Source organism: Drosophila ananassae, chromosome 2L, assembly GCF_017639315.1.
Source record: "Drosophila ananassae strain 14024-0371.13 chromosome 2L, ASM1763931v2, whole genome shotgun sequence".
Taxonomy (NCBI): domain Eukaryota; kingdom Metazoa; phylum Arthropoda; class Insecta; order Diptera; family Drosophilidae; genus Drosophila; species Drosophila ananassae.
Genome location: NC_057927.1, coordinates 17,812,047 through 17,837,473, shown reverse-complemented (window position 1 = coordinate 17,837,473; position 25,427 = coordinate 17,812,047). Strand labels below are relative to the sequence as shown.

The window sequence follows — 25,427 nt, the reverse complement described above, 5'->3', positions numbered from 1 at the left end:
CCAGAAATAGCATCAAAATCAGAGGCACTAGTCGCAGAAGCAGCAGCAGATTTGTCTGCCTCCCATTTAGCAGTTGACTTGCCACAGGCACACACATCTGTTGGATTATCGGCTACGGAGTGAATCGAAAGCGGACCAACCCTCATTACGCTTCTGGCTCTTGAGCGTGTGAGTCGTCGCGCGCGCGGATTACGCTCAGGATCGCATCAAATCAGCCACAGCAGCAGCAGGATATTGGCAGATACGCGTCGCCAACAGTGGACAGTCGATTGGCTGCCATCAAGGTGACAGGACATACACAGCGCAGTGCCCAGTGCAGTGAACTCCCAGTGACCCCTTCGAGTGAACCCCAGTGAATCGAGTTACCAAACATGGTCATGCTACAATCGCCGGCGCAAAAAGCCAGCGAAAGTGCCGCCGCCCAGCCCACCGCCGTCGGTGGCCTGATGAGTCCCAACTCTAATCCCGATTCGCCCAAGTCGAACACCTCGCCGGAAGTGGAAACGACGGCGCCGGTTGGAAATGCCGGTGGCGGTGGTTCCACTCCGCCGGCGGCCAAAATACCAAAGTTCATTATCAGCACAAATAGCTCAGCAGTAGCTGGAAAGCAGGAGCAGGAGCTACGCTTCTCCCTGGAGCGGCTGAAGCAGATGAGCAGTGAACAGCTTAGCCGGTTGAGTCCATCGCAAGAGGATCTCCTCGAAAAAGACAAGCCGAATCACAACAACAACAGCAGTTTAACCAACCACAACAACACCAATTCACGTCGCTCACAATCACCGCCTTCATCGGGAGGATCCGTCAACTTTAGTTCCCCGGCTCAGCAGCGAAAGCTTTTGGAATTGAATGCCGTACGGCACCTGGCCCGACCAGAGCCACTGCAACATCCACATGCGGCACTTTTGCAGCAACATCCGCACCTGCTGCAGAATCCGCAGTTTTTGGCGGCAGCAGCCGCTCAGCAGCACTTGCACCACCACCAGCATCAGCAGCACCATCACCCGCACCAGCATTCGCATCCACATCAGCATCCTCATCCACATTCGCATTCGCTTCCACACCCTCATCCTCATCCAGGTGTTGGCGTGTTCCATTTAAGGGCTCCCAGTAGTAGCACCACCTCGCCGCCATCACCCGCCACTTCGCCCCTATCGCCGCCCACCTCTCCGGCCACGCATTCCGAGCAGCAGATGAGCTCCCCCGTTGCACCATCGCCCTCAAATCCGCCACATTCATCGCAGGCTGCCTCACCGCCGGACATGGATCTGGAGCGAATCAAGCTGGTGGCTGCAGTGGCAGCCCGCACCACCCAGGCCCAAGCCCAAGCTCCCAGTACTTCCGCCGCATCAGCCGCCTCAGCATCCACATCCACTTCCGTTTCGAACTCCAGCAACTCCATCTCCAACTCCGGATCGCCGAGTGGCCGGGATCTGAGCGACTACGGATTCCGAATACAGCTTGGCGGTCTTGCGGCAGCGGCTGCTGCTGCGGCTGCCACTTCGAGGCAGATTGCAGCAGCTAATTATGCGCGGAGTGACACCAGCGAGGAGTTAAATGTTGATGGAAATGATGAGGACAGCAATGATGGATCTCACAGCACACCGTCGGTGAGTAAAAGGCTTTTGTTGGGAATTATTGAGGAATATTGTCAATTAGTTTCACAAAAGAGTTCTAAAGTGTATGTTTTTGCGACTTTGGAAGTCTTATCCATTTGATTTTTTGTTTAAATCATTTCTTTATAATATTCACAATCTTACTCCACCTGATTATGCTAATCGCATCAATCAGTTTGTATAGTTGATTTTTTATGAACTAGAATAAAAGTGTACAAATACTATTAACATCTTGAATCCATCCTTTTATTGAAAATTCATCCACAGGTCTGCCCAGTTGATCTAACTCGATCGGTGAACACGGCTGCAACAACGAATGCCAACTCTGCCTCAACAAGTGCTTCCAGCGATCGAGATGCAGCAACAAAACGACTGGCGTTCTCCGTGGAAAACATCCTGGATCCGAACAAGTTCACGGGCAACAAACTGCCTTCGTCAGCAGGCCCAGGACCCTTTGGCCATCCGAGGCAATGGAGCTACGAGCGGGATGAGGAGATGCATGAGCGTCTGGACGACGATCAAAGCGAGGATATGTCTGGTGAGTAATCATTTTCGTTGAGCTTTTGAAATTGACTTCACACTAGATGAATCACAATCAGTATGATTGTTGGGTGTCTGATTTGATTGAAATCGAAGGGGATTCATGACACGGCAACTAACCACATTCCCCTGGGCGTCTCAACTGAACAGAAGTACACCCACACAAATGGGGGAGGAAAAACGGGGAGAGCACCTGCAAACAGTCTCCAGGACCCATCCCATCCTGCTCACTTGTTTCCTTTTTTCTAAGGGATATCAAGTGGGTGGCGGCCCATGTTATATTTATACGGCTGCTTGTATCGTTTTTAGGTATGTTTTGATTTTGGATTTGCTTTTTCTGTTTCTGTTTCTGTTTCTGCCACCCACAACAAACCACCTCGAACCGGATTCTGCCATTTTGAAGTCACTGGGATTTCTGTGTTGCCAGCTTTCAGGCGCAAGTCACGTTCCCATGAGTTTAGGTGTGGTAGTGCGCTTTGTTGATTTGGGGGAGTGTGTGTGTATTTATGTTAGCCATGAAAGCATTTATATTTTTGGTATATTCAAGGCAAACAAATGCGCAAATGCCAAAGAAACCAAAAAAGGATCTCTGGATTGTGAGCCAGGCACTGCCGATGCACATTTTTTTTCATTTTCGTTTTTGCGATACGTAAACTTGTTTAGACCAAAAAGCTGCACTCATATCCCATAAGGATTTTCAATAGAATTGCTTTTAATTGATTGATTGATGTTTTAATTGGGGAAAAGCCATTTCCAATCGGCAAAGCTACATTTTCAAGCTCTACTTTTTTTTACTCTCTTCCAACTGTTTGTCTTGCTGCGGATCAGGTTTTTGTTTTCCAACGATTTTTTCCATACCTCTGGTACCTTTTTCTTTTTCATCGGTTGGGTAAAATTTTGCTGAAAATTAATTGATTTTTATGCTTGGCTCGTTGCAAAGAAATTGCTCAAATAAAAATTTGCAAATTTGATTGAAGTTGTTGTGGGCGGCATAATGGGGGTGGTAGAGCTTCGCTAAGCCGCTGCCAAAGCGCCAAAACAGGAAAATGGAAATAAACGCTCTTCTGGAGTCTGGGGTTGATGGAGCTTAAGTTCAAGTTAGATTTGAAAAATTGACGGTTTGTTTGAACACTGCTCATGATCTGATTATAAAAGAGTGGGGCTTAATTGCTAAATATGCGACGGGTAATGAAAATTTACCTATAATTTTTTACAATAATTTCAATTGCTTATAAAGTAGAAACTCTAAAGTTAGTTATAAAAAAGTTTTAAATTATTTTTATTTTATTTTTAAAAAATCATTAAGTGAAATAAGAATTTTTTGCGTAAAGTAGACCTTTTTACAAATCAAGCTCTGTTTTCTCAATCGTACTTCAAAAAACCCTTTTAGATTGGATTTGTGTCAATATGTACTTGGCAGCAAAGCTATTTAGCCAATTAATTTAGCCACTTTAAACTGCCAGTTACTCTCCTCTTCTGGCTCGATTCGTTAAGCGCTTGTGTAGAAAATTATAAACACGGAAAATGGCATTTTCATGCAACAACAACAAGCCCAGAAAAAATGTCAAGAACAACAACAGCAGAGTCATTATCAACGACACATTATCGGCCATTGCTGGTAGTCGGGTTTGGTGTTTGCGCATTTGTGTTTGTGTTAATAAAACACAATTAACTTCATCAATGGCGGGCGAGAGCCCTGGACATAACTGCTAATAAAAGCGGCTCAATGGCCGCGCCAACGACCCACCGCTCGATTGAGGGTCGCTGGAAGGGGGATGGTGGGGCACTCGAGTGGTTGCAAACATTCGAATGGTGAAGGCTGCACAGACAGTCGGGGGAAACTTCGCCACGATAATGATGTTGGAAATAATTATGTTGCTGGCGTTGCTGGTACAGGAAGTTTATTGTCGGGGCAAGTTTACAGCAACCCCTGGGCTGGATACACAGACAGATAGACAACCACGCAGCCAGACAAAGACTGCTGTGTGCCTGTGTGTGCGGTCATCACGCATACGCACTGTTTGCGGGCCGGCATTCAACGATTGTTGGTTGGTGTTGCTGTAGTCATTAATTAGCAAGGTACTTAATTACCGCACATTCATTAGGCGCTTCAATGGCGCCGTCACGCACACACTCACAGCAAGACAGAGCGCACCCACCACCCCCCTGTGATTTTATGAGCCATTGTGCGAGGAGGTGTTAATGCCACTGCTGGTGACGCTTCGGTTTAGATTAGCGTAATTATGCAGCCCTTTGTCATTGCGACTAATTAGATTTTATGGCACCTCATGCCGCTACCATCCGCCGCTATATTGGCTTTCGGACGCTTGACAAGTGCAGTCGGTTAATAATTTATAAATATTACGCATACGTCATGTCGGCCTGCAATTCTCCAAGGCACCATTCGTTGCGTTTTAGGCGCAGCAATTTGCATTTCATTTAAATTGCAAAACAAACTCATCGCACAAGACCAACAACACAAAACTAGGCACACTCACAGCCGCATATTGTCGGCATAATCCAGATAGCCAGGCCCCAGAAGTCATATGAAAAAACATGCGATAACTATGTTGCGGATGTGTGAGTGCGCCTGAGTGAGGGGGAGGTCGTCCGTGGGGTGGGGGTGGCCAACATTTAAATGTGGGCGGTACGGCGGAAATGGAGCTGCCAGAACCAACCCCTGAAAGCCGAAATGTAAAATGGCTGCGAGAAACTTTTATTTTTTTTCAGCACTCACTTTGGCGCGCTCTCTTTCTCTCCCAAGCGCGCTCATGGCGTTTCACTCAAGGATGTGTGTGGGGGTGTGAGAGCTCGGGGGAGTCCTGCCAGTGTGCTTGTTTGCGTGTCTGCTCCACTTTGCCCCTCTTTGCACTTTGTCTGTAAAGTTAAGTTAAGCGACAATTTCAAAAAAGCCGGAGCTCGGCTCGTTTTTACGAGTGTATCCGTCCATCAGCAACTCATTTATTATTTTATGAAAATGGCAAAATGAGACGACAAATGCTCCCCGGGGTCGCATTGGCCAGGCGGATGCGATTACAATGATTGCCGGCGCACAAAGAACTTCAAATTTATAAGCCATTTCGTGCCAGAATCGCTTTTTAAGGGTGTATGTGGGGGGTTACATTATGCGCCAGTTTGTGGTAATTAACACTCGGATTTCATAATTAAGTTTAAATTGTATGCTGTAATTTCAGCTTCCTCTCCAAAATGGCTTACTGCATGCAAGTCCTTGTCTTTCCCTGTCTTTCCCTTTCATCCTTTTCATCCACTTTGCCGCCGTCATATCATCAAAATTGCTTATGAAGTGCTTTTTCCATAATTATAATTAAGAGCAGCCATTTTGTTAATGGCAGACCCCTACCAGATATGAATTTGGCTTTTGGTGTTGAGGCTTTTGGCCTTAATAATCTTGGCTGAGACGCTGTATCATTGTTCGAAGTCAAAATAAATCGCAATAACTAACTTTAGTCCACCCCTGCAGATTAGGCTGATCAAATATTCTTAATCCTTTCAGTTTAATTAAACGTTGCTCACACAGGCGAGGCAAATATTGTTTGTCGGGCTTCTGCTGTCCAGCTCCCTGCTCTCGGACATCGCACATCCGCCACGTTGCACTTTGCAGTTGAATAGCCGGCGTAATTAGGACCTACACCCTCGGCTAGACTGTGGTTGCAACGCTTATTAACCAGCCCCCCGTCCGATAGCCAGTCTCCCTTCCAAAACCCTTTTCGCCTTTGTTTGACAGCGCATTAAGTCCTGGCCGAAAAGCCCGTTTGATTTAAGCTCCCTTTGGGGCTGGTAATTCAATTGACTCAAACCAATAGTGGTCAGGGCCAGTCGTCGACTCGAATCGGTCAGATATCGACGGGTCTGGTGGCTGGTGGATGGTGGGCATCTAATGTGCCATTAATGCATATCAAAGTGGCTGCAAACACTCCACAGCCCATTACCAGCGATAATGGGACTGCCCATTCCGCGGTCGTCGCGAAATTCGTTAAATATTAAATGAAGCGTTCACGTTAATTTTCGGTTTAATTGGCGGCCAGTCTGTGGTGCACTTTCTGGCGCATCTACCATGCAGAAGCCTCCAAAGGCCACCCTTCCTACACTTCTCCCCTTCTAATTTCATGCAAACACGGCCAATCATGTTGGCCAATTACGAGGACCAGCAAAGGCATCTTTGTCGGAGGGTTGACACTTTCCGACCCTTTTTCGGCTGGCTGAATCGATTTGACTGAATTGAAAGGGGTTTGCCGCCAAGTCTCTTTTCACCCGCAGCGAAATTTGTTAACAAGCCAAGTTTTAAAGTTTTTATAATGGCTTATTATGCGCCAGTTGGCAGACACTTTGTTATGGCATCCCGCTATCGATTACGGCCACGTTTCCTTGCGTAATATGACGCAATCAACGTGCCAAAAATAATTACGGTAATTGGCGACAGTCATAACTGGTAACCGATACACCAGACTCGGATTTGGCCAAATCACATTCAGAACGGTCAGATATGGCCAAATGGTGAACTTTGATTGTCGAATTGAAGCCAGCAACGCTGCTAGACAGTCCCCACCCACTCGGTGCGGCCGCCAACTGCTCACATGTGCGCCAACATGTGCCCAAAAATTCCAATTAATCCAACAATGATGCGGTAGCCGAGGTGATTGATTTCCGTTTGTCCACAGGCCATTGACGTTCCTACTGCCGGTTGTCTGTGATGGATGACCCTCTCGCCCCTGTTGACTTATGCAAAACCAAAAATGACCATCCCTCTCTTCAATTTTTTTCCGCTTGCAGCCCAGGATCTTAACGACATGGATCAGGATGACATGGACGATGGCAGTGATATTGACGATCCCAGCAGTGAAACCGATTCCAAAAAGGGTGGCAGTCGTAATGGAGATGGGAAATCCCAGAGTGGCGGAGGCGGAGGTGGTGGTTCGAAGCCCCGAAGAGCCCGTACAGCCTTCACCTACGAGCAGTTAGTTTCTCTGGAAAATAAGTTCAAGACGACGCGATATCTTAGCGTCTGCGAGCGGCTGAATCTAGCCCTCAGCTTGAGTCTGACGGAAACACAGGTTAATTAATAAAAACTATAAATTATTCTAAAGGCTTCTGTGCGATATTCATCAACTTAAACCCAAACCTTTATATCATTATTAATTTTATTTGTTATTCTTTCTTTAGGTTAAGATATGGTTCCAAAACCGGCGCACTAAATGGAAGAAACAGAACCCAGGCATGGATGTGAACAGCCCCACCATTCCCCCGCCCACGGGTGGATCCTTTGGCCCAGGAGCTTATGCCAGTAGCCTTTTGTATCCCCATGCTGTGCCCTATCCTCCCTACGGACCCTACTTCCATCCCCTGGGCGCCCATCATCTGAGTCATTCGCACTCATAAAATTGCAAGATGCAACAGCGATTGTTGCAGCTTTTCGAAAAACGAGGGAAACCGGACGCCGGAGCCACTGAAGCGGTGTCCGGAAGTGGTGGAAGCGGATCAATGGTTGCCAAAGATAAACTGTAAATTTTTAACTGCTTTAAGTGTTTAGTATTCAGAGTTGTATGTTGTTTTCTACGATTACATTACTTGCTGTACATAGTTATTGTATAAAAAAATATCTTATATGCTAGTGCTTAGAACCTCGAACGCCATATCTAGAATTTAATTATACAACTACTTTTAGGGTTTAAGTGGCAAGCAAAATCAAAAAGAGCAAACCAAAAATTGCATAAATGTCAAGTGAAAAATAAAAATTTTGAAAACTACCCAACTACATTTGTATGTATGTATACGAAGCTCTTTATATTTTTTGGGGATGAGAGGGAAAAACAATTTATTCCAGGCAGTGCCAAAGGACTCCGAGTGGCAGGCGTGTGAAATGACAGGACAACAATGCTAAGTCAAGTGTAAAATTTTAAATTTGCTTCTCATTTGCCATCAGAGGCTCAAGCACTCACACACGCTCCGCAAAATGCTCACCCGGCCATTCAATTATGTGTGGCAAACGGATGCGAATACGAAATTTCTTAATCCGATTTGGGTGATACAATGCCGACTCCGGACCAAATGAAGGACTCCTGGCCGTATCCTTCGGGTGAGGTTGTCAAAACAGTGACAAGCAAATGAATAAATTCACGCGCACACACCTCTCGCCCATTGATATTATAATCGCCCCTGTGTATGGTTGGGCCAAGATGCGTATAATTGAAACAGAAATCCATGCATGGCCGGTCATTTGGGCCCGATTCGGGTGCGGATTGACTGCCGCTGACAGCGTTGCATAAAAATAAACAGGATCCGTACTCCGGTCCGGAAGAAATCCTTTTTATATCTATTATGGCAGGACGCACTCCGTTTTTGTGTGGGCGGCCATGGATATATTTTACATTTTTTCCAACATATTTCCTTTTCTCTCTTTTTTGAGCCACCACTGCATCTGCTGGCTGGCAATTTGCTTAAATAATTTATTTAAAAATTTTCCTCTTACATTTGTTTAAAGCTTTGCTTAAGTACTTTGCAATTAGTCGCACAAATCCTATTTGCACCGCACACCCACACAGGCACACTAATAAATACACATGCATACATATATGTATATGATAAATGTGCCGGTGTTCGTTAATTTCTGTAAATGTAAGTCGTTAAATTATTCAGCTGCAGACATGTGAGCAAATGTCGAGCGCCATTCAAACAGCCGAGACAGCGGAAAGTGTGAGAGCGGGCTGGGGAAACAGCGGCTGGGAGCTTGTTTAATTTGCATAAAATTAAATGCTAATTTTAGTTGCACACATCTAGCCATGGAAACTTTCAAAATCGAGACCGTCAGCTACACAAAATCCAAGGGAAACTGGGAATACTTTCAAAGATGATAAGTTTGACGGATGCATGGATTTTTAAGTATATCTATTATTTTAAAATAATAGAACTCTTCAAATAGCAAAGATTATATTTTCAAGCCCTAGTGACTAAGAAAATTCCAAGATATATTAACCAACATTCTGTAGATTACATTTCCTTGAGAGCCTAAACAACTTTAAAAACACCCGTTTAAGGGCCAATGCGATTTGAAACTTATATATTTAGGGGTGTAAATTAGTCCTGGAAAAGCCCCCCATCAGTGGAAACTTCCTGCCCCTGCCAGAAGACAAATCAGTGAAACGATAAATTAACGCGGCGACGGCCACCGTTAAGCTACCCTTAACGAGACCCAACGACTTGACGCAAATCCAAGACAATTGCTTTCCAATCCGGTTTGTCACTTGGAAAGTGAACTTGGGTAACTTTCAGTGTCACTCTCCGAAGATTTTCCGCAGAATCAAAACGCGACACTCCCACAATTAAGTTGTTTTCTGCAGCCCATCCCACCCACTTTCCTCGTTAATCTGAGCCGGGTTTCTGTGAATTTGAATTCGATTTTGTTCTGTTGTACTGTTTTGTGGATCAATTTGTGTTGCGTAGGGTTTTTTGTTTACGCTCTACACGAGGACCTTCTTATGCGCCTGAATTGATCCAGATTACGCATACATCACATCATCGTCGCAGTCCAAATTGCTGCAAGTGTCCTGGAGTGTGCCCATGTTGGTGCGAGCAACACTTAATCTGCACCATTGACTTCTCTCCAGAAACCCTCCCCTGCTGGTTGGGTGCAAGAAAATTTTATGCGAATATTTAGTTTGTCTTCTTTATCAGCGAGGCTTTATCGAAACTTATTGTGTCTGTTTAATTGAATTTGGATTGCTGCGACAATTTCGCGTCTGAGTGCGCTCCAAAAACTCTGCCGCACCAGAGATAAATACGATTCGCCCGGGCACTCCCCTCCTCGGAGGAGCTGTCCTCCTTTTAGTTGGATGCTTAATTGGGAGTGGTTGATAAAGTTGCGACTTAGTTTAGTTCATTTAGTCTGCGATTCGCAGGCGCCGCCATTGGTGGCAATTAAAATTTAATAAGTTTTAGCACGCCCACTTGCCCGCTCCGATATTGAGGTACTATAACTCATATATGTACATATGCGGGCTCATATAAATTATGGTCTGAAGTTGACATAAACAAGCTCCCAAGAGTCCTTTTGCCGAAGTTATATGACAGATTTGCGCAGAGCGTTTTGATGAAGAGTCACGGGGGGGTGGGAGTGGGTGAGGCCAAAGGACGAACACGACGAGGACGAAGGACGAAGGGCCGGAAACGCTAAAGTGTCACCAGGGAGCGGGCAGATGGGCGGTGGGAGGTGGGAGGTGTGCGGTAGGCAGTAGGCGGTTGGCAGGCACATGTGTCTTGAGTCAGAAAATCCGGGGTGGGTCGTTCCGTTCGCCTTTGTTGTTTTCCGGGCGAATCACAATTTGATGATTGTCAATGTGACTTTAATGCCATTTTTCAACTCCGTCCCCGGGGCACGTGCAAAAGGGCTGCTGTGGCAGCCCGACTCTGGGGCACTGGCACTGGCACTGAACACTGATCGTAATGCTGACATCTGTGGATTAAATTGCAATTTGTGCTCATGTAATATTGAAGCCTTGCGCTCTAACTGTAAGTGTAACGCGTTTCCTCGCATTGTTTGCGCGAACTTAACTGGTTCGGGCCCTGTTTTCGGATACACTGGGCTATACTATTAATATTTGAAATTGCGCATGGGCAATAAAATTATAAAAAGCCTTTGTGTTGAAAATTATATTTGATGTTCTTATGGTCGATTAAAGGGGCCATGGAGATAGCATCATGGGCAGTAAAATTGGTGTCACATTTGGCAGAAAACACTAAGTAAATTAAACCCTATAATGGCTATATTAACGGGGTGAATCTATGGTTTCTATTGTTCCTTGATACTTCCTCATATTAACAATTTGTATCCTACATACTTTTGAAGAATAATATCTATACATATCATATGATTATTCTGAATCCATCTGATACAGATTCCCACATTTCCTCTGACCTTTCGAGAGGGCTATTGGTTACTATTTAGGAATCGCACGCGTCATCAATTCATCATCATCACGATCTGACTCACCTGTCAAGCGGCATTGTGATGTTCCAGTTTGAAAGGCATCGCAAATCCAACGAAATTGGACGTGTGCCCGTGCCGGCTCGTCTGGTCGAATAATTCGCAGTTAATTTCCCGTAGCAAGCGTAGCGAAATGAGGCACAAAGCCTTGTTACTTGCGACTCGCAACTCGCGACGTAACTGGGTGCGTTTCGCCGTTTTATTTGGTGAGAAAACATTTACGCACTAATTTCTGGGCATTGACTGGGTCTCGTCCTCCCCATCCTCCACCAATTATCCCAGCGACCGAAACCAGTTGCATGCCAATTGGTTTGCAATTTGGTGCGCTTAGCCGAAGGGTGGGAGGTGGTGGGAGGGGTGCAACTTTGGGGAACGGATAGGAAAGGGGAGGGGCAGACCAGCGGGGGTTGGCCGCAAATAGCGCACGCGTAGCTGTCCGGCGCGTGGCTCAATTACGCGGTTAAATGCATTCAAATTGAGTTGTTTATACTGCGGGCGTGTGGCCAGTCAACTGGGGATCACTACTTCTACTGTCAGAGATGGCAAGTTGAAGTTCTCAAGCCCAAGTTTGGCTTTTTTAAGGCCGTAGGTCCTTTTTAAGACTGGAATAAGTGCGGATTTGAATTCATTTTCAATGGGTTTCACCTTAAGGGATCTCATAAAATAGGTTTTTAGAAGCTATTTACCATTACCAATCCAGAAAATGTTCATAAGAAATATTAGTATGAGCATAGCTTTTATTTTGATTTTTTAAAAGAAAACTTCCCAGAAAGTAATATCGGTTTTATAAGCCCTATACGTAATTTTAGCTATTTTTCTATTAAAAGTCATAGTTGACAACACTATTGCCTACTTTTGTGGGCGCTGCTGCCAAATCAGTTACAGTTACGGCTAAAGTTGTTTCCATTGTTCGAGCCCGCAAAACGCCACGCGACCGGAGCATTGTTCACGGCTTTGGGCAAGTGTTTGGACACCCTTTAACCCATCTTTGTCAGCGGCAAACATAAAACTATCAGCATTCCAAGTGGCCAGAAGTTGAGTCCCAGCTGGTTGATTATTTATGTCACTGCTACCCTTTGCTTGGGCTTTCTTGCGAAATCCGCTTAAGTGTGACATTACTGGCAAAAGCAAACAAATCCGGGGCATAATTAAAGGAACAAGCTAAGAACTTTTGAGCCAAGAGAACGACGACCATGTTTTTTGTAACTCGAGAAACTAAGCAGCCATTTTCTTAAGACTTCAAAAAAAATGTTACTTTATTTCCAAATTTGTTAAAAAAAATGTTATACATATTCAAGGGTTTAAGAGTTTCCTTTTAAAATCTATTTAGCTTTGAAATTTTCATATTTTCTTTCTCTGCAGAAAAGCCGAAACAAAACTCCTGGGCTGCGAAACTCCTGGCAGACAACAAACTAAAGCAATTATAATACGCGAATTGCGGCGGAACTAAGCAGCCACAAAGGAGCAGCCAGTATCTTTGATGTTGCGTTTACAAGGATTAATTTATTTGCATTTGGGCCCGGACAAATGTTCCTGTCGCAATGACTTCACTGGTCCAGGGTTCAAGTTCCATTAGGGTGAGCAATCTTCCATCAATTTATTTAATTTATTCGTTATAGCTGACGGACCAAAGCCATGGAACTCATTTACGGACCAGCTTACAGATACATTTCTATCCGGCACTAGCACCTTTCTGAGTAAGTCAGCTTCATTTGTTGCGCTAGATTTTTCTCAATCACACACGGGACAGGACGAATCCTCTAGGGATCCCTTAACCGAAAAGGGAAACTAGTCCAGACACATCTGTGGTGACTCCGGCCCCAAAATGCTCTCAAATGAACTAGGCGAACAAAGAGACATTTGCAAATTGCTTTGGTTTTGCTGCCTTGCCGGCCATAATGAGCAGATTTGTTTTAATAAGACGGGACTGCGAACTAAGCGCCGGGCCTGGCCTCACTTGGCAGTTTTAAAATGAGCAGTCCGACCAGCAACTAATTGCGAGCTGAATTCCAAATCCGGAATCCTGCATCCAGCCCGACGGGCGGTGAGCTTAACAAATCGCTAGTCCGCAAAATGAATGCGACTCCTTGCAGGGGATGTGGCTAATGTGCTCATTAAAGTTTTCCGCTGGCAGGAAGTGAGCAAAAACGACAGCAAAAAGGATCTGCACCTGATGGCGGCAGGATGAAATACTCGCATCTGGTCGTTATGACAATATAGCGTATCAATGGCCAAATAATTATTGCAGCCACTGATGGTAAGCAGTGTTGCAAAAATGGTTTGAATCTGGCTATATATTTTTGGTTTGAAAATGCTTAAAAGCTTTAATATAATTTCTACCAACGTATTAAAACTCTTTATTAATTTTTAAATGTATATTAAAATTTTAATGCGTGCATGTTACATATTTAAACAAGTTTTTCTCAGTATAGCTCAGTGTACACTTTTGATCCTGATCCAGTGTTTGCCGTAATATTTGTTGGTTGCCAGGAGCGTTCCTAATTAGCAATGTTTCGGCTTCTGGTCGTTATATCTATTGGGTTTCTATTGGGTCGACATATCCGCTATCTATCTATTGTTCGTTGATTCGATTTTGGGCAGAGGCGTAAAATGGAATTGCATTGCAATTTGCCCAAAAGGACGAGGGAAAACTAACCCTTTGAATTGGTGAATGAAAATAGGTAAGGGAAACGACGCCGAGTCGAAGTTCTTTCAGTCGAGCGCACGCAATTCAATTTTAAACTAACAACTTAATCCTTTATTCAATTTGAAACCCATTAAAAGGACATTGCTTATCCTTTTAAGTGAATGCAAACAGCTTTTAATGTAAATAAGAAAACGAGATCGATGCCAGAGAGTTTGCCAATCTCTTCAGCAGCAGCATCGAGTGATTCTGGGAATCCCCCTGGGAGAAGTGGAAAATTAAAATGCAATCGGTTACCGGTTCGATTTTGGCCGAACGGCCAATTGACATTTGCAACCGCACTTAAGAGCATGGCTATTCCGTTGCCTTTGAGAGTCCCCATTCTCACCCCCATTCTTATCGACATCCACATCCGGATCCGGATACTTGTCCGGAATCTGGAATCGCACTCGAGAACAAATCGAACTCTGGGCTAGGCGACTGCCGACTGAATTCCATTTGAATATTTCATGCTGTTGTGGTGGCAAAAATTTTAAATCGACTCAAGTCAAGTGTGCGGATGCCGAAATCAATCTCGTTTTGTGTGGCAACTAAATTAACATAGTCAGGCAGAGGGATCTATAAGTGTAAGCCACTTGCCGCAGAGTCAGTTGCATTTGCTACTTAGTGTCGCCTTTTCCCATCCATTCCACAGTCCTCAGACCACTCCGCCTCTTACAATCACTCACTTATCCTTGTTTCCTCGAACTCGTTTCCGTTTCTGATGCTCTGCACTTGCTCCTTAATACCTACAAGTTTACTTTTTTAAATGTATTTTATATTTGATTCCGGTAACGCACCATCAACGCCACCATAGAGCCACCCCTCATCCTTCACACCCAACTGCCACTGATGAGAGGCGTCCCAAAAACCGGGGCCACTAAGTAGAGTTTGGGAAATTCACCATGTGCACTCACGTAGTATAATTTACCCTCCTCGGTACAATAAAAAGTGGAAACTTAGCTGCAAGTATTTCGTTTTCTGCCGTTTCTCTTTGTTTTTTATTTTAAGCAGTGTTCCTTTTTTGATTGCCTTTTGTTTTTCCAGTTTCTCATTGTTGTTGGCCATAATGGGCGCTACTTGGGCGGAAAAACTTTGGGTGGCAACACCAGAACCCAAAGGAATTTTAAACTGCCTAGACACATAGTGGGTTTTTCAGTTTTTTAGGTAATCACGAGTATGCTAAAAATTGAGATTGACTTTTTAAAAGAGAGCAAAGCGTTGTAACCATCGAGAAATAATTTAAAAATTTTAATGATAGCCAAAAGACATAATTACAGTGAAGCTTTGGGAGACTAGGATGCCTTGGAAGTAATGCTAATGACTTGTGTTATATTTTATTTGTTAGAGTATTAGTACATTAGTAGATTTCCAAAGTTATGCTGATTCATGCTGGTTCCACTCATTATCATTCCGGTACTAATACTAATAAAATATCTTTTATAATATTAAAGGGAATAATTATATTTAACTATTATGTTACGTACGTCTTTAGATGCCTTCGCGAACAGCCTCTATCTTGGTCGAAGGCGCCTTGCAAAAGGGGCATGACGGATAGACTACTGTAACACATGGAGAGGGGTGCTCCTTTTTACCTTTCGAGGGGAGCCGCTTCTTTTCTCCGTTTTTGATCGAACTTTCATGAAAGCTCATCTGACACATTCCGCACTTGAAGTCGGTCCATATATTCTCGCACTTGCAGAGCTTGGCTCTTTTGAAGCCACCTGGTATCTCATCTGGAAGGTCGCTGGGCTTCTTGACAACTGTGGCCAGACGCCGCGGCTCCTGAGGTCTTGGCACCTTTCGGCCCGTCAGATTGTTGTTGATGTCCCGTTCCCAAATCTCTCCTTCGCGCAGGACAATAGGTCGCCTCTGCAAACTTGGTCTGGACCCCATATTAGACGATGTTCCTTAGCCGTTGCCTATTTTGAAATGGGATATATTCGTAATCACGTGTGAAATATTTTTGACAGCCTCAAGTTCGATAACTTGTTATATCGGCAGGGTTGTAAAGAAAGTATAAGTCTGTTAAGCAATACAGGGTTTGATACTTTATCATCGGGCAGTGTAAACATATTTAGAAATATATCTGGAGTACTTCATTTGATTGGGTCTCCCCATTGTTGCTTATTATGCCTGCAAACTGTCCCTGGCCAGGCTGAACAAATATTTGGACACGCGACCTTTGAACAACCACTTGAGCTGAGTTCCGAATGGAAAGTTGACAGATTTGGACAGGAGTCAGTAAACAGAGGGGCATAAATGTCAGCAAGTCAATGCTGAACAAACAAATGAATGTAAATAAAGCGAAATTACAAAATATTAAATGAAAATTAGTTGTACTTTCAGATCTCTCGCATCACCCATCCCCCTGGAATTCTCAGGGCGAAAAGTGGCTGAAACGCAAGGCATCCTCGTCAGGCTAAATCCCACTTATCCCTGTCGCAGCTGGAAACGGGACACAGTTGGCAGGGCACTAATAAGCAGCCAGTCAATCGGGCAAACTCCAAGAGATGCGGCTATTTTCCGGGCCACCTTCTTATCTATAAATGGCCATAAGCCACGGCCCGAAATGGTTGTCCTTTTCGGTCCTTTTTTTCTGAAAAGTATTTCTGTTACAGTTTTTTCTGGGAGTTTTTTGGTTAGCTCGCCACTTGGTCTATCATTAAGACCCGAATTTCAACACATTTGTACACATAATCCCTTAAGGCTCTTTAAACTTTACACACTTTTCAGATGTCCACCTTCCCCGGCAAAAGGACAGCCAAAACAGGACAAATTTTGCCGGACAAAAAAAAAGGAATCAAAGTAAATCCTTTTTTCCCGCAGACTGTTGAAATAAAAAATTCTTGTCGAAAAGGTTGAAACATCAAGACTAAAAGGCGTCGGCATTATGATGGGTCTTGAGTTTTAATTGAGTGTGTGGCCAAAAAAGGGGTGGTAAGTGGGAAAAAGGATGCCCCAAACTGTGCTAAAACAATTTGCAACGTGTGTGCGTGTGTTTTGTGCCCAATTAGAGTTGCAGCAGCGGTCACTTGAAGGACAGCTGGCTGGCGAAAGCAAAAGTTTCCTCCTACAGCCTGAAACTTTTCCATTTACTCTAAAGTATGAGTAATTGAATCCCACTTCTTGGCCATCATTCTGCCCTCTTCCACAAAAAATGCTAATTATCAGCTTAGGCGCATTTTTCAATTAGGTCTGTCAAAGTTTCGCACAGGAAAGAAATTAATTTAATTAATTCGGAAAACAATTACTGGCAAATGATGTAAGAGGAGGGGCTATTAGCTCGGAGCTCTAAGGATTTTTCCTATTAACTTTACAATATTATGTTTTTTAAGAAGATTGCTTTGGAATATTTTAGACTTTGGAATATTTCAAACTTTTTCAATAGATTTGAATACGAGAACAGCACAGGAAACTGAAATAGAGTAAATATTATTTACGTTTGTAATTGTATCCCCTGAAATGGGTAATCATGACTAATCCAAAGGTGCAGTGTAAAACGAAACGTACTAAATTCGATGATAAAAGAGCCGCCGACTGTGCGACATAATTGCGTTGTCATTTGCCACGGCATATCCTGCCACATCCTGGAACATCCCATTACATACCGGCGCCCCGTAATAGGAGCCGTAATTCACGCCGCAGCATGCCTAATTATAAAATTAGTTATGGCCTGGCGGGCAAACGATGCTGGAAAGTCAATTAAACAAATAACTGCCAAGATTTCCTCCCCCTGGCATCTAGCAACATCCCTCCGCCAGCAATTGATTTATCAGTCGACAATTTGGCGTGCAAACAAAGCGAAAGCCCGTAAAATGATCCATCCACCCAGTCATTCGGCGGCGAAGGAGACTAAGACGGAGGCCTCCGGGCAAAGGGCTCTTATATTGTTGACAGCTCGTCAGCTAATTACACGCCACAATAACTTTAATAACTTTGGAGTCGAGTTGAGGGAGCCACGAGTCCCTCCTGGCATCGTCTTGTATATATTTTGTCATTATCAACACTTCGGCGGGCTAAACATTTTAATTAACTCGATTCGGGCTCTCAGTCATTTGCTCCGCAGTTTATGACTACTTAACTGCTGCTCATTTCGCACTTGCCACACCAGGCCAGCCCAGACCAGGCCTCTTGCTCCTCGAATCGATTTCCGCTTTCATCGCAAAGTGCCAAACAATGTTTCATAATTTTAACGCTTTGCCTGGCGGCATCGTTTCCTGTCTTCCGCTTCCTGCTCCACGCCACTTTCTACTTGCCCCTTGCCACTGTTTTCTCGTTCTGCCACTGCAATCTCTATATCGTTTTTTCTTGCAATTTATGACGCATAAATAAACTGAATTTCAAACTAGTAGCGTCATCTATGCGACTAACGCGGACCAAACAGCCAAAAAAAAGTACTCAAACTCATTAATTTAAACGAGATTTGACGTCCGCTTTGATAAAGCCGCAATTTATATTCGCCAACGTGGCCAATAGAGGTGGCCCGAAAGGAAAGTGCGAGTTGGGGTTATGGGGAGATGGGTGGGCCGGAACCCGGGGGTCGTAGTCTGCAATTGCTCGGCTTAGTTTACGAGAACAATGGCCGGTTTAGTGACATGGCGGGCTGGAAAAAATATGATTCTATATGCAGAGCTCAATTACTGCACCGACAGAAATAAAAACGTTCAACTGTTAATTTATAAGAAAAATGTATAAAAAGTAATTTAATTTAGGAATGGTTGTTTTTCTAAAATCGCACCACAATTTGTATAGATTACGTTTTTATTCGCGCAGTAATCGGACCAAATTGTAATGAGGTAAATAAATAATATTGTTTAGCTTAAGAATTCATAAATTTATATTAAAAACTATAATCTACAATTTGCCAGTGTATTTCTAGTAAAAGGCTAAAAAAGAGTTCTCCACTTATAGCCATAACAAAGGCCAAGTTACCATGTGTGGACTAGCCGGCCAGTGCCATTTTGGCACCGCACTCCATTTGCAAAAGCAATTAATATTTTTTACCTTTTTGTTTTTGGTCTTCCGTCCGGGCCAGTGCCCAATGGCACATAAATTTCAACCGAGTTGTCCTGGCCCTGTTAGCATCTCGGAATCGAGTCAAGAAGCTGGGACCAAAAGCCGAGGTGGCGGGCAAGCCGACTAAAAGGAGGTAAGCCAACAATTTGCATGCATTTAAATGATGGGCGGCAGTGCGGCGGCGGTGAAGACGGATCCAACTGACGGCGAAACTAAACTGGTTGAAGTGTGGCTAGAAGTAAATAAATATTTACGCACATGTGGCCAAAAAATGTGAAATAGACACAACGGCAACAGCATTGGCAAAAGCAGCCGTAGAAGCGAAAGCAAAATCAGAATAGCTCCCACATCAACAACAACGAAAAATGCCAATTTCCAAAGCAAACAAACCAAAGCCAAAAGCAATCAGAACGAGCCGAGTCGAGCGGCTAAAAGTGAAAATCAATTTGTCAAATCGAACAATTGAAACGGGCACGAAAGGATTACACATGCGACCAGGAGGACGAATCGATCCTTTTTTCTTTTTTTTGGGATTGTGCCGCTTTTCGAGAGCCGCCTGTCCATATAAATCAAAATATTTCACATCGCAGCGTAAACAAATTTATTTCAAGGGCCGAGGACCTCGTCAAAGGGTTTGCACTCCTTTGTTGGCATTTTGCTTTACAATTCGTTGCATTCGCCATTAGTTGCGCCAATTAGAATAGTGCGAGCCGAGTTGAGAAATTTGAATTCTGCCACATCATTTAATTTTAAATAATTTAACAAATGCCGCACACCCTTTACCCTGTCGGGGTGTGGAAATTTTTAAATTATTGCACTGAATTGCCAGCGGCTCGACACGTCATTTATTGCAATCGCAACCCCAGAATACTCATCTAAGCCCATCCCATCCAGCTACTCCCCTCCAATTCGATCCCATGCGATCCGATCCGTGTAACACGCGAATTTAAATAATCTTTTGTTGTTGCCTTGCAGCCAAATGATAAATTATTAAATTAGCTGTGGCAGCCGTTTTGCATGTACCTCTCTTTGTATCGTATACTATGGGTGGTGCGATTCACTGGGTGGTGCTTCACTGCGTTGGGATACGAAGGACACAACCGGGAATGAGGACGAGGGCCAGGACTCTGAGGCTGTGATTTGTGAGTGCCTGCACTTAGGCAGAAAACTGCCTTTTGCCTTCGGGTAGTTAAATTGAATTGTCTGGGGACAAGTTTCTAATAGAGTAGAAGGCAGTTGAGAATTGTTCGGCTTGGTGTTGCCGCCCGAGAACATTTTATTTTAAATTGCCGGGCTGGTTTTTGCTAATTTGCCTTTTACATTCAACGACCCAAAATGCACTGAAATAATTCAGTTAAAGAATTGAAGATAGAATTGAAAGAATATTATTGGCGGGAGTCCTCACATTTTCTAAAGAAAACAGAGGTGTCATATTATATATAAGTCGGTATATAAAGAAATATATATTAAATTACCCTAAACTATACTCCTAAAATGCACTAAATGTATACTTAAGGTTTTCTTTCTATTCCTATTTCCTATTTTTAATCCCAGTGTATGCTTCTTTTGGGTCTCTGCACACTTGTTCCCATTTACCATCCGCCAGGACAATTTACAATGTGTTTTGTTCATTATAGAACTATTTCCGTTGACCTCTACGGCTCTACGGCCCACCCCAAAACAGCTCTAGGCGCAAATCAACGCACTCGAATGTGGGCAGCCGCCCGTCGCCTCAGGATCCTGTTTTTGTTTCTGTTTTTCCTGAGCCTCATCCAGATCCTGCTCCCGTTTTTGGCCACATGAAGTTTTTTCAAACAAGGGTTGCTGGATGGATGAGAGCACCCGATTGGGATGCTGCGGCTTCTCCCAGTTGTTGAACCTTTTTTTGTGCCCCCGGGGGGTGGCTAATGAATAGTTCCTGTTGCCCGGAATCGGAGTCCGGCAGTTTTCAAACACATTTGTTGTGAATTACGTTGTTTGTACGAGTGTCGACTTGATGCACATTAATTGATGTCAATATGCAGAGATTTTTTACCCTGCCAGCCGTCGGCAGGGGTTGGGGTAAACAATTTTGTGGATTGCATTTTGGTTGTGTACAAATATTTACACTTTTTATGGGACTCGTACGCACACAAGTTTATGTTCGTGTATATCCTGATAAGGGCATCTGGCGCACTTTTTGTGGCAGAGCCACTTGAGCCGAATATGCAAAGTATTTGCGCATATTAAAAACTAATTTCCAAAGTCAACATGCCGATAAAAACAACAAAGTTCCAGCAAGAGGGTGGCTCCATCCGAGATGGCAGGTACTCAAGACGCACCCCTTTTTGATGGCTGCCAGGGGCGACGAGAAATCTGTGAATGGGTGGGTGGGTGTACCCACAAATTAAGCAAAAGGCACTCGATTGCCGGTACTTCCCCCATCCTTGATCCGAGAAAAAGCAACATGAACAACCAGCAATAATTTAGAAAATATGCTTAGGCGCATTTTAAGGGTTGCTTGCGCCCTTAGCCCTTAAACTCCGAGATCCGGACTGCGGACCAACCAAAATGCGGGCGTCCCTTAGAGGATGCTTTGATTCCGGAGATTTTAAGGGGGTGTGGTTGCGACTGCTCAAACAAAAGCCAAAAGTTATGCCGAAAATGATATTTTTCATTATTAAACACAATAATGTGGTTATTATTTTTATGATTGCGGTTGCCCGCTCCTCTGGCTACTGGGTTCTGGCTCCTGGCTGGCAATTCCTTGGGGAAGGACTGGCGCGCTGCATTCATTCGGTTAGTTTGTTTATGTTGGGCTTGTGGTCTTTGGGGATTTGGGCACGCTTAATTTTAAGTGCCGGGCGAAATGGCGATGAAGGAAAAGCGCAGCATGTAATGAAATATTATGGCTTGACCAGGACGAAAGTGGAAACGAAACGGTTTGCTCTCTTCTGTTTGCCCGGCGGATGGGCGAAACAAAGAAAAACATTTGCGCCAAATGGTTTTTGAGGTAATTAAAGCGGGGAGGCGACAACAGAGATCCGAACGATTCCGTATTCCGTTCTATTTTAAAACATAGACCCCGGCCTTATATCCCCACCACGCCGAGGAAATCTCAGCACGCTCCCAAAGACGAAGAATTATGATCCATGGCAGCAGCCGGATTCGGTTTCGGTTTCTCACGCATTAGCCAACGCCTCTAATAAGGCAATTAATCAATATAATTACCAGCGATTAATCATAAGTCAGCCAGCACCATTCTGATGACAGTTTTGGGCGTTTAGCCGAAACTTTAAAAAACTAAATTGGGACTCGGAGGCAAATAAATCAATGCCTCGCCGCCAGGATATGCTCACTGAACTGTTCGGTAGCGGCGGAAAAAAAATCCATCAATCCCCTTGAACTGTCAAAGCCACAAAGAAGCATCCAACAAATTCCCGTAATCCTTCGCCGACTGCTTCCAATTCGAGAGTTTTTTCGGCTGCTTAAAAATTAAAGAATCTTTTGAAGGCTGCTCGCAGACGACACCCTTTCAATGGCTGTCAACTATGTAGAGCGTGTATGCTTAGCATCTCATTGACCCGTAGAAGCCACAAAAGGATGAAAGCAACTCCGGCTAATCAGTTTAAAACGCTGTCACGGCCGGAGCCGCCCTGTCTGCCTCTATCTTCACTTTCTATCCCTCTTGCAGTGTGTGAGTTGCGGCACATTTTAATTTGTAATACGAGTCGAAATTGGGTGTAACTTAGACACGCTGCCATGCATTTGGGTGTGGATTACAGACAACTATGGATGGCTGACGTGACGCGTTGAAAATCCCACCTGAAGTCGAAATCCGGAGTTGGAGTTCCGCCGAAGAGTCACTGCCTAGGGGTACTACTTGGGATGCAGAACGGATCAAACATCAGACACATGTGTGAAAGTGTGACTAAGTTCAGGGCCTGAGAAAGGATCCTTAAGTCTCAATCATACAATCCGTTTAAAAAGGAAAAGTGGAAACTCAAAATCAAAGAATATAGCAATCCCATGTACCCATAATACACAAAAATATTCCATTAATTTGCCTCCCATCCCGACATCCTTCAGATAGTTGCTGGCTCCATCAATTTTCTTGACCTTTCCTTGCTCCTTCCTTGGGAATTCAATTGAGAAGGAAATCAAATCGAATATCCGCAAATTGCTTTCCAGGGCAAGGAGTTAGTAATCTCTCGATTATGCCATCGCCAAATCCGGAAACTTTAATGACAAACCCAATTTACCAGTGACAGGACAATAAATCACTGGCAAAATGACGCTGTCAAAGACCGAGTGACACGGAGAAAAACAAAGCATAAAAACACAACAAAATAAGAGAAAAAACGCTGAAGGACCCGCAAACAGAGCGATAAAAACAATGCCACAAAACAATTTCCAAGAAGCAAAGGACTCGGAAGTGGAACGGTGGAGGCGAATCCGATGCCAAGCATCCGCATGCTGACCAACATGACTGAGGCGTGAGCTGCCCCTGTCCCACCTCACAGGACCCCCAAGGACAACGCCCATACACGACCACAAGCGCCGGCACATTGATAAAGGTGTGGAAACGTGCGATTTTGTAATTGATACTAAAAAGCCCTTAATTGGCACCTTAACGCTGCTGATGCTCTGACAAATTTCCCCCAAGGACCGAGGACCAGTGACAAGGGCCGTTCCTGGCGTTGACATGCGTGGGTTGGCCAAGGATATATGGGGGTGGGATTAAGCTAGGGATTGGGTTTGGCTTTGGCTCCGGGCTTGAAGGCTAGGGGGTTGGATGGTTGGTAATCGGATGCCTTTTAGGTAATAGAGATGCCGCAATCAAAGGCGTCGAAAATCGGTGCCACATTATGCCGCATAATCATCGTCCTTCGGCCTCATCCACGTCATGTGACCATGTGGAATATCAAATCCCGGCGAAGAACAGTGCCAGAACAAATGGCACTAATCCATAATTGTCTGGCCGCTGGTCAAGTGGGACTTGAGCCAATAAATCTCATCAAACTAATTCGATACGTGGTGGCCGGTACTTGTGTGTGAGTGTGTGCTTTGCCCCTGCAAGGACTTGAGCGGAAGTCCAAGGATACTGCAGCATCCATGGCAGGCAATAGCAGGAAGAGCCACATCCACCCTTGTGGTTTTTGCTACTTGTTAGCCAGCCTGTTGTCATTTGTTAACATTTCATTACATTTATTTCACCGGACACAATTGCAAAGTGGATGAATGGATTTGCCGTTTGATGTCGCTTCGAGGACTCGATGTCCTCGATCTCATCCTCAGGAATCTATTCGTGTGTGTGCGCTCGCACTTATTTGCTCTCAAACCAATTTGTTTTATAATTGAATTTGAAATTGAAGATGACATTCGGTTTCCGATTGTTTGGCGTGTGGTTCATCGGCCGCAGGCCACTCGGCAGGCCACGCCTCCCGTGTCCTGTGCCCCGATGACCCGACCTCAGCTGTCTATGTGTTTGGGTTTTAGGCAAATACATATGCAGGGCTTCCTCTTCTTGCTTAACCAAAAATTCAATTATGTATAAAATTTCACAACCATTTTTGGGATGACTTTCGGAAAAACTCAATTTTCTATTTAATTTGCTTTCAAGTGGCATGGCGGTTGCCGCTCTGGTCACAGGTCGAACTCCCCATTGAGAGCTAGTTCACAAACATATGCGTGCACTTTGACCTCGAGGTGATATTCGCATCGGCAAATATTGTTTGGCACACCGAGTGGTTTTTGGATATTATTCATGCATCATTTGATTTTGCGGCTATTTCGATTGATTTATTCGCATTACCATTTCAAAGGATATGGACATTCAGTGTATTTATTTCGGTGTGAAAATGGCCTGCATTTATTTTAATCGGTTTAACGGCTCTCTGTGGGTCAAGGTGCAACAATGCCATTTAATATGGCCAATATTCAATCATTTGTTTGGAATACATTAAGGTAGGGGCAGCAAAACGAAATACTGAAATTTATTTTTATTGATTTTAAGAATTATATTTAAGGAAAGAGTGTTTTTATCTTTTCTTAGCAATAAATTTGTTTATGGTTATCCCAGTAACTTCCAAATGAATTCCCCAAATACGGGCTGCTATCTCCAGGATCGGGCTCAATCTGAAATTAAAGGCCCATCAAGTGCAATGTGGTCCAAGCCATCGGTCTCAGCCTGTGGCACTGGTGTCACTATGCGGACCAGACACCAAATTAGCATACATACCATAAAGCAAATTTGATTTCTATCAGGACCACCCACAATTCCGCATTCTGTAACCCCCATTGGGCTAAAGAATAGAGGCACTCAGCTGAACGTCAAGCACTTAACCCGCTTTTAGCAATAAAATTAACTTTCCAATGGGGTTTGGGTTGCCGGGAGGACCCGACAGCACGTACAAGTCGAACGTATAGGAAATTAATGGTTTAAGGCAAAAGTGTTTAACAAAATTGGCTGGTGTTGGGCCGAGGGGGCTGTCCTGGAAAAGCAGAGGAAGAAACACTGACATGCACACACGATAAACCATGTAGCCTACTCGGTTGGCAGTAAATTCCCAGCGACTATCTCCGCATTTCACTT

At 44.2% G+C, this 25,427-nt stretch overlaps 2 protein-coding genes and 1 long non-coding RNA gene across 3 annotated transcripts; 2 read left to right on the top strand and 1 right to left on the bottom strand.

The window, feature by feature from the left end:
- LOC6499210 (homeobox protein slou) lies at positions 1-7,918 on the top strand. Its single transcript, XM_001955068.3, has 4 exons — positions 1-1,607; positions 1,881-2,151; positions 6,945-7,225; positions 7,335-7,918. The coding sequence occupies exons 1-4, from the start codon at positions 372-374 to the stop codon at positions 7,548-7,550; spliced, it is 2,004 nt and encodes a 667-aa protein (XP_001955104.3). The 5' UTR covers positions 1-371; the 3' UTR covers positions 7,551-7,918.
- Positions 7,919-8,015: 97 nt separating this feature from the next.
- LOC116656569 lies at positions 8,016-13,479 on the top strand. Its single transcript, XR_004311529.2, has 3 exons — positions 8,016-8,247; positions 12,514-12,848; positions 12,902-13,479. It is a non-coding gene; the product is annotated as an uncharacterized LOC116656569 (long non-coding RNA).
- A 1,585-nt stretch (positions 13,480-15,064) lies between these two features.
- On the bottom strand, positions 15,065-15,838 carry LOC26514624. The gene is made up of 2 exons (XM_014911829.3): positions 15,322-15,838; positions 15,065-15,259 (listed from the first exon to the last, which is right to left on the bottom strand). The coding sequence occupies exon 1, from the start codon at positions 15,728-15,730 to the stop codon at positions 15,326-15,328; it is 405 nt and encodes a 134-aa protein (XP_014767315.1). The 5' UTR covers positions 15,731-15,838; the 3' UTR covers positions 15,065-15,259; positions 15,322-15,325.
- Between the last annotated feature and the right edge of the window lie 9,589 nt (positions 15,839-25,427).